The 12,848-nt window shown below is 26.9% G+C and overlaps 2 protein-coding genes across 5 annotated transcripts; both read left to right on the forward strand.

Annotated features, from left to right (window-relative positions):
* Positions 1-261: 261 nt before the first annotated feature.
* LOC100213679 (mRNA turnover protein 4 homolog) lies at positions 262-1,015 on the forward strand. The gene has a single exon (XM_065814029.1). It carries the CDS (start codon positions 326-328, stop codon positions 998-1,000), a length of 675 nt encoding a protein of 224 aa, XP_065670101.1. The 5' UTR covers positions 262-325; the 3' UTR covers positions 1,001-1,015.
* Positions 1,016-2,238: 1,223 nt separating this feature from the next.
* On the forward strand, positions 2,239-11,394 carry LOC101238782 (CBY1-interacting BAR domain-containing protein 1). Of its 4 annotated transcripts, none has more exons than XM_065814030.1 (3): positions 2,239-2,376; positions 5,838-5,930; positions 10,219-11,394. In XM_065814030.1, the coding sequence occupies exons 1-3, from the start codon at positions 2,308-2,310 to the stop codon at positions 10,909-10,911; spliced, it is 855 nt and encodes a 284-aa protein (XP_065670102.1). In that variant the 5' UTR covers positions 2,239-2,307; the 3' UTR covers positions 10,912-11,394. The 4 variants fall into 4 exon arrangements, with proteins under 4 accessions (XP_065670102.1, XP_065670103.1, XP_065670104.1 ...); XM_065814032.1 differs by having other exon boundaries at positions 2,243-2,376; positions 5,776-5,930; XM_065814033.1 differs by having other exon boundaries at positions 2,243-2,376; positions 5,803-5,930.
* Positions 11,395-12,848: the final 1,454 nt, after the last annotated feature.

A 12,848-nucleotide genomic window follows, 5' to 3' on the forward strand; every position in this document is an offset into this window, starting at 1 on the left:
ATCGTTTTGTATTTTGTACCCCCCCCCCTCCTCTTAAAAGGATATTTAAAAAAATGTTTTTTCCATAAAAAAAACCGACTTGTTCTCCACTGCTATCGAACGTTTTTAATGTTTTCTGATTGAATTCTATTCCGCGACGCTCTGTGATAAGATTGTTAGGACTTTCTTGAAGCACTTAAATAACAAAAAAAAAAGTTGTACGCGCTTCCAACTCGAAGAATAAAGTTCGCAACTTTAATCAGCCGTTGAGGCTTCTTCTGGTTTTTAGTAACAATTCTATTTTCAAACGGTTGATCTCAAGTGTTCCTCGTGTTGAAATATTGTCATGCCTAAGTCTCGAAGAAATAAAGTTATTTCTCTAAGTAAAACAACAAAGAAAGAATTTCAAACTAAAAAAAGTCTTGTTGATGAGATTCGTAAGTGCTGTGATGAGTATACATCTCTTTATGTATTTTCCGTTGAAAACATGAGGAACGATAAGCTTAAAGACGTTCGACAAAAGTGGAAAACGAGTCGTTTTTTTTATGGAAAAAACAAAGTAATGGCTTTTGGTTTAGGAAGAACTAAAGAAATTGAATATAAAGAAAATCTACACAAAATATCATCGGAGCTCGTAGGTAATGTTGGAATCATGTTTACAAACGAGTCACAACAAGTTGTGAAAGAATGGTTTGAAAAATTTTCAGAAGTTGATTACGCCCGATCAGGAAATATAGCTACACAAACCGTTACGATACCAGAAGGACCTCTTGATGAAAATTCATTTCAGTACACGATGGAACCTGTACTGAGAGCCCTTGGTTTACCGGTTATTCTTCAAAAGGGTGTGATTCAACTCACTCAAGAATATACAGTCTGCAAAGAGGGAGATACACTTTCGCCTGAGCAATGTAAAGTTTTGAAACTTTTTTCATATCCTTTAGCAGTATTCCATATTACATTAAAATGTGTTTGGCATTCAACAGGACAATTTGAATTGTTTAACACTGAAAATCAATAATCTTTTTGCTTTAAATAGAGCTGTTATATTTTTTGTTTATTTAATAAACTATTGGATATAAACACAATTTTAATAAAAGATAGGCTATATCGTATAGCCTTTCACTTATTAAAACTGTGTTTATATATGATTATAATATAGATCACTAAGTGTTACTTTTAAAGCCTTTAAAGCATCTGTTTTAATTCAGTATGGAGTGGCAAGTGAGTTGGTTAAATGTGTTCCCATAAAAAGCGTTTTCTGTTATTAAAAGCAGAAGTAAATGTATGTAATACATTATTAAACTAGCCCCCATAAAGAATTTTTGTTAATGCAAAATTTTACCTCTTAAATGTGTTTTTTATAATAACAGGATTTAAAAATCTTTTTTATTGGTGCCAAGATACTTTTGATTATTGAAAAGGTTTCTAATATACAAAAAAATCTTCATAAATGGTCAACTTGGGTCTTAAATAAACCGAAATTAAAATTTAAAAATATTAAAACTTACTGCGCATAAAATAACTCATTCAAATAAAAAACAAATAAGGGTATTTTTGCTTATATTTTTAATAATTGTTTCTATTTTTTAATATTTTTTTTTTTATAAAATGAATAAAAGTATTTTAAAATTTTGTATAGTTTTGTTCATGAGAGCCCAGACCCAGGTGGGTTTTTTTTAACGAAGTTATATAATAATAATAGGGAGTAGTTTTCCAGACATCCCTAAATTTTTCAACAATTGTTTCAATCCAGTGTTATTATATAGAACATATTCAGGCATGAAATAACTTATTTTAAAGTATTTTTTCTCAAGCGAACTTAATGTATATGTCAACAAAGGTAAAAAAACTGCAGATAGCTGACTTGATTTTTTTTAAAGTGTGTGTGTGTGTTTTTTTTTTTAATGTAATTCAAAGTTATGTGATTTAAAGCAGTTACAACAACTGATATGTTGTGCAAAATGTTTGTATTTAGAAATAAAAATTGTTAGAAATCAATTGAATTTTATTACAAACTTATTTACTCAATTTAATGTATCCATATAAAAATGAATAAGTCTTATTACTAGTTAGCCATACTAGCTAATATATATATGGTTCACATGTCTCATTATTGAGGTTTTGTAGGCTTCCATGGCCTAATAAATTTTTATATTATTGAAAATGTTTTTATGAGCTACATCTGCTAAACTTTTTATGAATATGATTTCTTTGTAAGTAAGTAAGAGTAAAAGTATATTTGTGACATGGTTTTTGGTTTAGAGAGAACTAATAACATTGAGTATAATTTATATATTATATAAATATTATTGGAATTCATTAGTAATGTTGGAATCAGAGCAATTTCATCCCGATGATCCTATAGAAAAAGAAACGGAAAGAAGAAAAACTAAGGTTAGTGTTTTTTTTACTTGAGGTTAAGGTTAGTGTTATATATATATATATATATATATATATATATATATATATATATATATATATATATATATATATATATATATATATATATATATATATATATATTACGGTGTCCCAAAAACAACATTTTTAAAAAATATATGCAGAGACCCCCTTAATGTGTTCTATCTAATACAAAAACACTAGATTTAAAATTTTTTTGAATAAAAAATATTTAAAGAGGTCCCTCAAGACCCTTGAATATTTAATGGGTCCCTAATATTTTCAAAAAAAAAGTTTTTTAAAAGTATATCAACCTGGTACTCAAATAAAGCAAAATTATATAAAAATTTGAAAAATAATATTTAATTTGGAAAAATTTTAACTTATTTATCAAAATTGTCATAAAAATACATAAAAAATGCATTTTTTTGTTTTTTTTGTTAAAAAACGTAATTTTAATAACAATTCTATATTTGAAATCTATATTATTTTTGAAATTTTTATATAATTTCGCTTCATTTGAGCACCAGGTTGACATATTTTTGAAAAATTTTTTTTTAAAAATATTAGGGACCCATTAAATATTCGAGGGTCTTGAGGGACCCCTTAAAATATTTTTTATTCAAAAAAATTTTAAATCTAGTTTTTTTGTATTAGATAAAACACATTAAGGGGGTCTCTGCATATATTTTTTTTGGGACACCCTAATATATATATATATATATATATATATATATATATATATATATATATATATATATATATATATATATATATATATATATATATATATATATATATATATATATACATGGCTTGCAATAACAAACTTTTTTGTACCTGACAATTTGTCCAATAAAAAAGTTTGCTGGACATGTCCGATTAAAAATAAATAAGTGCAATCAAACGCCATTCCTGACCACACATAAAATACTTTATCTTTACAACTTGACCACGCAATTTGTTTGTTTTAACAGCTCTAGACGTTTAAAAATGCGCTGAAAATAAAAAGAAAATTTGTAAGACAAATTATCAAACAAAAAGAAAATCTTTAAGGAAAAAAAAATCTTAAAAAACTAAAATTTGAAATGAAAAATATATTTATATTATGTTTTTTTAAAATTACTATACTGTGCAAAATGCTTTGTAAATTATTATATACATGAACTGTTACATAAATACATTAAATAATTAAATTTTGTAATTATTGAATATGTAATAAAAATGTATAATAATGGTAACATCTTTAAGATTATTGAACCCTTCCTTTCCAATCATAGTATAAAAGTTGAGCTTGAAAAGTATCTCACTTCTGCTACAGCGTGGGGCTCACAGTGGCTGGTGAACTTTAATTCAGATAAAACTCAATTTTTTTCAGCCAATCGTTATCGCAATAATTTAAATCTTCCTATATTTATGAACGATGATGTACTCGATGAGTCATCTACCCTTCATCTTCTAGGATTAACTCTTACTTCCGATCTTTCTTGAAAACCATATATCAAATCCGTTGCAAAATTAGCATCTGGTAAGGTTGCACCTCTTTATCAAGCTCAACACTTTCTTACTCCGGATTCTATTCTCTATCTCTATAAATCTCAAATCTAGCCTTGTATGGAATACTGTTGCTATATCTGGGGCAGATCTTCTAATGATGCCCTTTCTCTTTTAGACTAGGTGCAAAAACGCATTGTAAACATAGTTGGACCTGCTCTTGCAGCCAACCTCTAACCATTATCACATTGTTGTAATGTTGCTTCTCTTTCTCTTTTCCACAATACTGTAATGGGCACTGCTCTAAAGAGCTAGTGTCTCTTGTACCATCTACTAAAGTTCAATCTCGTGTTACTTGTCATTCGATTAAGTCTCATCCTTTTTCTGCGACTGTTCCTAAGTGCTCCAAAAACTCTTATTTGTCTAGTTTTTTTCCTCGAACATCAGTTCTTTGGAATTTGCTTCCTTTATCTTGCTTTCCTGATTCATATAATTTGCGATCCTTTAAGTCGTCTATCAATCGTTATCTTGCTCTACAATCTTCATCTTTTCTCTTCCAGTAACTTCCAACTCTAATTAGTGGTTGCTTGCAGCCTTGTTGAAAGCTTTTTTTTTTAAACATCTTGAAAGATGTTTAAAAAAAAATTTTTTTAACTATAATCATTTAAAAAGTAAAAGAAGACACAGAAACGGTTTACAAAACCTAGTTATGTAAAATTTGTTAGCTCTTTCTATTTGATATAGGAATTTTTCTGTAACAAACTCTTTTAATTGAGCTGTTTTTAAATTATTATAGCTGTTGTTTGTGACAAAAATTGGTACTAAAAAGGTATGTAATGGAAACCATCATGGTTGTAATCACCAAGGTGATAAAAGTATAAATGTTTTCAATAAATAATATAAAATACAACCGATATATAAGAAAATATAGCAAATATGGCCAATATATATAAACAAAATAATAATTTTAAAGAGGAAAAATATTCCATTACATAATATGCAATTACTTAAAAAACAAAAAACATAACTTTCTTGAGATAAAATAAAAATATTGATACTTAGATAACAAAAAAATACAATAAATTATAATATTTTACTATAAGCTGTCAGGACTCATACGATACCGGTCATAGTAACTATGTTCCACAGTTGCATAGCATTTCTCCTTGTTGTTTTTGGATCTTCCAATGATGCTCTTTTTCTTTTAGACAAGGTGCAAAAACGTATTGTAAACATAGTTGGATCTGTCTTTGCAGCCAACCTCTAACCATTATCACATCGTTGTACTGTTGCTTCTCTTTTTCTTTTCTATAAATACTATAATGGGCATCTACTAAAGTTCATTCTTGTGTTACTTGTCATTCAATTAAGCCTCACCCTCATCATTTTTAGAAAGTGTTGTTTAAAACTTTATTTTTTACTTGACTAATAATCAGAGCATGTGATGATTAAAAAATTACTATTTTAAATAGACTACGATATTTTTTCAAACCTTTTTTTTTTTTTTTTTTTTTTGCAACTTTTTGGAAATAATAAATGTTTATACAATTTAAAAATAATATATATGACACTTTTTAGTAATCTAAATTAAATTTGTTTATTCTTTAAAAAATCATTAGTTAATTTCATTCAACGATCATTAAACAATCAGTAGTAAATAATTTGTAAAAGCGTTTTTTTAAACAATCATTAGAAGTAATTTGTAAAAGCCTAACTTCAATACAACGTTTCAAAAGATAAATTTTTAAGTAATTTGTTTTAATCCTAATTAAAAATGTAGCAAAAAGAAATTTTCGCTTCAAGTTTTTTTAGTTTTAATTTAGTGCTTATATATTTTCTTTTTTGTAAGGAATTTCATCTTTTCATTATTATTTTTTTTTTTTTTAATTTTTTTCCTAGTTGAAGTTTAGCTAGCGTTTTTTTCAGCACATTTCTAAAATGTTTAAAAATCATCTAAACAGTTGTGGTCAAGTCGTCAAAAACTAAAATCATTTACATGGTCAGCAAAAGCACTCGATCGCATGTCATTCCTGCCCAAGCCTGCAGTTAGTTTGGTTAGTTACTTCATTTTAAATTTCATATTCTATATGTTCTTTTTTTTATTACAAAAAGTAAAGCATATTATCTGCATTGTGAAGGTGTTTATGACATTTTTTTATATACGCAAAGTTAATCCTTTTATGACCAGTGACCTGCGTCTTGCTGCATTAAGTCTGTACCTAAATGACAAGTGAACTGCGGTGAAGTGGCAGTTCATCAATAATTTTGAATTTTTCTTAATATCTATAGGGGTTTTGAAAAACTTGAAATATATATCTGAACTAGGAATAATTTATAAAGTTAACACTTCTAACCATTTGTTATTTGTATTTATAGATCAGTCGAAAAATAAATTTGAAAAATGGCTAAAAAGGGAACTAGTTATACTGATATAAATGAGATATTTTGTTTGATGATAGTGATATTGAGATAGCGATATTGATATTGGTATTGGTGACTCATGTGATTCTAAAAGTATTTTAGATTATGTAAATGAAAAACTGCTACCCTTGTCTGAGGATTTACTAGTTCAAAATTTAGTTTTACTATCACCATCCATCACAAATACCCCTAAAAATCAAAATTTCTGCAATCATATTTCTGCATCTGAGGAGAAACCAGATAGTGACCTGACCATAGAATCTGAAACTGAAAAAGAAATTTATGAGGAATTATCTGGTGATATAAGTATAGAATCTGATAGTGAAAAGGAATGTTATGAAACTCAACAACAATCTTATGTTTCACAACCCCAGAAACGTGTGAGAACCAGAGGTGAAAGTAGAAATGTAAGTGGTCTACATTCTTTTGATTATGTTGCTTTAGATAGATGTGCTTGTCATAACCTACACCTTAAGCAAGGCCTAATTAGGGTTATGTTTCCTTGTTCTTATGGTGGTCGATCACATCAACAGATCATTGATTGTGTTGTTCCTGATCAAACTGAATTATAGTTAGAATGGGAGCACGTTGATGCTGATAATGAGGAAATCTAATGACACTTTTCCATTCTATTCTACTGAAGATCTAAATGTTAGAATAGGAGGAGTTAGTACTCTTGACTTTTTTAAAGCTTATTTAACCAATTTTAAAACATATTGCTGTTGAAAGTAAGTGATACTGGAAAGATTTTTTAAGTAATCACCCAGAAAAGGCTAATAATTCTTACCTAAAGAATTGGAAGCTGTTAAGGTGGTTAAATTAAAAACCTGAGATCCCTGACAACCCTTGTGTAGGATTTGGATCAATTTACTGGCAGACACTTTCCTTTAATGTTACCTCCAGCCAAGCAAAGCAATAATGATAGGCACCAAAAAAGATGTTGTATTTGTTATGCAAAGAAAAAACTGACTGTCGAAGGACATCCCTTGAAAACTGTTTGTAATTTCTGTCCATCACAACCTGTGTTACATCCTAATAAATGTTTTCAAATTTGCCATATTGTTTTGGACTATTCCTAAAAAGATTATACATTTATGTATGAGCAAAAACATTTTATGTATGAGCAAACATACATATAATGTTTTCTCAAGCCAAATGTGTATATTTTTTTATTTCCAATTTGTGGGTGCCCTTACAAAAAGCTAAATATCTTTAAAATATCAATTTATTGATTAATTTTTTTGTTTGATCACCACTATAAATGCCGATCTTATTTAATATTTAAAAAAATGTTTATGAATTGATCTCTTATTATTTTAAGAATAAATTAAGAAAATATATATTTTTGTTTATTTCGTTTAAAATTTGAAAATTTTGTTTAATTCATATCAAAATATGGTATATTTTTGATTATGTGACAAAGAAATTTTTTTTAACAAGAAAAAAACAAAGTCTCATTTGTTATATTCTGACAAGTTGTTTTTATTTTATACCTGTTCAATAGTTAATGATCCAAATTTGTCATTTTATGCACTATTGTATTGCTTATTTTAACTCAGTTGCGAAAGGGTTAAGTTTACATAGTGAATATAATACAGAACATCTTTAACTGAAACATTTATCCTGTTTTTCTTAATATAATAGTGTATATTTATACTTAAGCATTAGACAGGATGAATAAGAAAAAAAGCAATTGGTTTTACTCAGCATTTTTGCAGTAACTGCTCAGCTTTATGAGAATAAAAATTGAAGCTATTTACTTCAAATTTTTATTCACGTAAAGCTGAGCAATTGCTCAGTGTTTTTGAAGTAAATTGCTCAGCTTTATGTGAATAAAAGTTTGTACAAAAGTTTCTTATTATTTCACTCTGTACTCTTGATAGTTTGTAAAACAACGAATTAGGATCATGAACAATTGAAAGGGTATAAAATAAAAACTACTTGTCATATTACAAATAGACCTTGTTTTTTTGTTAGAGAATAGGCTTTCATATAATTATTTTAAAAAAAAAAAATCTGAGTCAGGTGATCAAATGTATTGAAGTAAACATATAATTCAAATATATTGAAGTAAACAAAAATATATTTTATAAAAATATAATTTCTTAATTTATTCTTAAAATAATAATAGATTAATCCATAAACATTATTTTTAATACTAATATTAAGTATTTATCTAAAATATTTATAATTTATCTTTAAATTAAATGATATTTTGATAAAAAAATTATCAATGAAATTTAAATGTTGTTTGAAAGAAAAAAAAGATTGTTTGAAAAAAAAATCAAGCATTCATCTTATGCTTGATTTCTCGCAAATTAGTTTTTTTTAAATGAGGGACAATTTGTTATGGTTGAACTTCATAAAAGTCAAAAAAAAAGTATATATATATATATCAACATTTTTTTTTTAATATTTTAGCTTTAACAAAAGCATCGCATTTTACTCTTAAACCAGGTATAATTTCTAATCAACATTTGATATCTTTTGATCCATTTTGTGCCACCAGCAATGCATTTATATACTGTTATAAGTGTATTAAGCACCTTTTTATATTAGCACTTATGTCATGAAATAAAAAAAAATTATTGATTTGAAACTATAAATATATAAATAAAATAGTTGAATGTAAAACGAACTAACTTGAATAAAATTTATTAAATTTTTTTTTCCTTAACATAGTTAGGAAATTTTAGCAGTAAAAAAATTTGTGAAGTAGAGCGTTTTAAATATTAAAAAAAATTTAATTTAAATTTGATAAAATAAATTTAAATTTAATGATAAATTTTTTATTTATAAAGTATTTAACAATAAATTTAGTTTAATTATGATAAAATAAATTTAAATAAAAAATTTTTTTAAAATGGAAAGTCAGAAAAAGTTTATTTAGCTATCTGGGTTTTTTTATAATCTAAAAAAAATTATTTCACAATTGCAGTGAAAATGTTTTTTACAATAATTAATTACTGCCTAATGTTTTCTGCATAATTTGTTTCAAGACTTTAGTTGAGGAAAGTTTTGGCATAATGTAAATGACTTAACGAGTGTGTGAAATCACCATTTCATTTGTAAAATGCTACTGGCTTGATGCTTCTTAACCAACCTGAGACTCTAATACCATTGGTATTGGGTTATTGGCGCCAGCAACTATTAAATGCAAAAAATCTGTATTTGTCACTTATTTTTAATTAAAAGTTTTAAAAATGTATAAATGCACTTAGTACTTCTTTTGATTACAAATAATAATTGTAATTAAAAAAATATTGAAAAATAAAGAAACTATGCAATTACTTATTATATTTATTTACTAAGCGTCAAAATAAAGAATTCAACATTAAAAAATGAATAAAGTAATTCTTTGCTTATTAAACAACACTACAAAAAAATCAGCATATATAAAAATAAGTAATTTACCTAATGTAATTCAACAACAAATCTCGAGCGTCTTGTAAAAAAAGTTCACATGTATCAAATGAAATAATGAACTAACTGAAAAGAACTATCGGATTCGCTCAAATAACTCTATTCAAAAATGTTAAATGACACTTGTATTCTGGGCTGGCGATGTATTTTGTTTTCATTATTATATCTTTGGCGGGATAAGTAGGCAAAATTTTCCCAATCAAAAGGAAACTTTGTTTCTTCAAGTTGTTAAAAGAATTTGGAAGTCTGACTTTAATTAGTTCCCTAAAGAAGAAATGCCTAAAGAAGAAATGCTTATCAACACAGAGTTTATGTTTCTACCATAATCTCCTGCCTACTGGCTCTCCTACTCAAATTTTTCCTTATAATTGAGCGTTACATATTTCTTTTGTTTATGTAATAACATAATTTTTCTTTTTTAATATAATATAAAAACTGTTTCGTTTTTAACAGAGTATTGGAATTATTGATTTTAATATTGCAATATTTTTTATTTAGAAAGTACTCACAATGCGTAAATCGTTTTCAACACCTGATTTGTTTCGAGGAAATAATAATGACTTTGAAATCAAACTATCACATAATCAAATTGCTAATGCTGAAAAATCTATAGCAAATCTTATTAGAGATTTTACTAACATATCAGTAGACATGCATCGTCTAGAAAGTCGTTATATTGATCTTTGTAATACACTTAATGATCTTGCTGCTTTTGAAAGTCCAATGTTCAGTAGATGTTTAAAAGGTGTATGTAAACACTTTCATGACACAGTTAGAGCACTTAAAGATCACACCGAAGTGATACAAAACAAGGTTATTTTACATCTTTCTGAAAATATTGATGGCTGTAATGCAACTCGACATTATCTAAAAAAATATACTGGAGAAAAAACAAAAGTAAAAGAAAATATCTCAGAAAGCTTTGTAATTACCCAACAAATAGATGAACTTAATAAAAAAATGGAACATTTTGAAAAAGAAAAAATTGATTGTTTGCATACTTGTTTTAAAAGATTTATTCATAGTAGTCTTGCTTATCACATTAAAGGTGTTGAAAATATGACAGAAGCTTACAAAGCACTTGCTCAGTTAAGTAAATATGACCATTTAGACTATATGAATAAAAAGTTGTTACCGTCAGCTGATAAAGTTCGATTAGAATTTGTGCGTCGTAATTCAATTCGTAAATAAAAGTGTTAAAATTTATTTTAAAATAAAGTTCTCTCTATTAGTACAATAAGAATTTTATGTTTTTTAGATTACTTATGATTTTTTAATATTCATAATACTTGTATGCTTATAAATATTTATGACTAAAATGATAAAAGAAAATTTAATATATTTTTTAGTATTATAATAAAAATTATTTTAATTTTTTGTTTAACCAATTTTCTTAGATTTTTATTTTGATAATTTTAGCCTGAATAAGTTATTTTTGTTATTTTAAAAGTTGTTTTATTTTTTTTAAGTATAATGATTCTGATTTTTCTTTGCTGAAAGTATTTAAGAATAAAAACCTTTCATTTATGTTATGTGTCATGGCTCATGTTTTATGATCTTTTATAATGGAAATATAACGAAGCTATTGCTTTTTATTTAACATTGCAAATTAATTTTTTAAAGTGGAAGATTTTATTTATATTAATATATACGGAAAATACATATTAAAATTGATATTTTCAAAGTTCTTTTTATCGATAACAATTTTTTAACGTATTTTAGATATTTAAAGTATTTCGTATTTATTTTAAGTATTTCGTTTTTATGAAAAAGGTTTTGCACAAAAGTTATTTAAGACTTGAAAACAGAAATTTCTAATTTAGCAATAACATTAGTAGTATCATCGTAATTTCAACAATTTTGCTGTTTTAATCTCATTAGGTAGTTTATTCTACTTCTTTACTATTCTGTTTTAAAAAAATAATGACTTATATCTGAACGATCTCTTTTGCAAATTCTCTTCTAATATTACTTTTTATTGGTTCCACTCAACTATCTGTAAGTTATTTTATAATTTGAACAATTGTATCAGATCTTCGCGATTTCTTTTTTCCAGTGTTTATTAGGTTTTTTTATATAGTACAACTTTCGTCTATAGAATCCGTAGAATTTGTTCAATTTTGGTGATTTCTTCCTATGCGTTGTAGTCTCCGAGCAGGCATAGGTTACTCTAAATGCGGTCCGATTTAAGTAGTATATAGCCTTTTCCATATATGCTTGTTTTAAACAAAAAAAAAGGTGTTGAACAAATGATGCCCTTACGTGCCTAAAATTAATTGAAATTTTATAGCTCTTTGTTTATGCGAAGTCTCCTTTGTTGAAAAGTTGGTTTTTAATATGTTTTGGTCTTCGGAAGTTTCTGTCGCGCTTTTCTAAAAATCATATATTGGTGTCACAGATAAGATAGTACTTGACGGACGAAAGGGCGTTGCACTTTATCATGTTATATTTAACACCAAATGGCTAAACGGATTATATCTGTTAAACAGCTTTGCACCTCTTCTTAATCTATTAGGATGGCTTAGATGGGTATTGTGGTTTATCCTCCTCCAGCTAGTTGCCATATAGAGGCCACATACCCGGGCCCGCGAAGACAGTGAACGTTCAGCTCACAAAAAACCATCAGTTTAAGAAGAACGAAGTAAATTAAAGTGAAAGTCGAATTCGAAAGATATCATAGAGAAAGCGGACAGATATTGCCCTTGATGTTAGAATGTGCAATTTATATTATTAATTAGTTTAACTAACTGATGTATTTGCATAAAGGTAATCATCATTGCTGATGACGTTTGTTTATACTTATTATGACTAATTATAGGATAGCGTAGATGTATTTTAATACATTCTTTCCAGTTTAAATTGTTGAATCTTTTTGACTCAATGCATAGGTTTTGCTTGTGTCTCTGTTTTTATGACTAGGCAACTTGATCTATTATCTCCTAATGAGGAGACAGTTTTAAAACTCAGTTTTATGCTTTTAAGCCGGCTGTTAGTCAGGTTTCCCGAACTCTGTGGTAGCACTAAGAGAGGCTGATTTCATCAACAGCTGTAAAGTATTAGAGTACTAACAGTGCCATGTTGCGCATGAATGGTGTCTCTGTTCATACACTTGGTGTGAATTGTCGAGG

The sequence above is a fragment of the Hydra vulgaris genome, chromosome 12 (genome assembly GCF_038396675.1).
Source record: "Hydra vulgaris chromosome 12, alternate assembly HydraT2T_AEP".
NCBI classification, from domain to species: domain Eukaryota; kingdom Metazoa; phylum Cnidaria; class Hydrozoa; order Anthoathecata; family Hydridae; genus Hydra; species Hydra vulgaris.

Coding starts and splice junctions, on each gene's coding strand:
- LOC100213679 (XM_065814029.1), top strand. CDS start 326: ATGCCTAAGTCTCGAAGAAATAAAGTTATTTCTCTAAGTAAAACAACA.
- LOC101238782 (XM_065814030.1), top strand. CDS start 2,308: ATGTTGGAATCAGAGCAATTTCATCCCGATGATCCTATAGAAAAAGAA. Junction 2,377..5,837: donor CGGAAAGAAGAAAAACTAAG/GTTAGTGTTTTT, acceptor TCATCTAAACAG/TTGTGGTCAAGTCGTCAAAA. Junction 5,931..10,218: donor CCAAGCCTGCAGTTAGTTTG/GTTAGTTACTTC, acceptor TTTTTTATTTAG/AAAGTACTCACAATGCGTAA.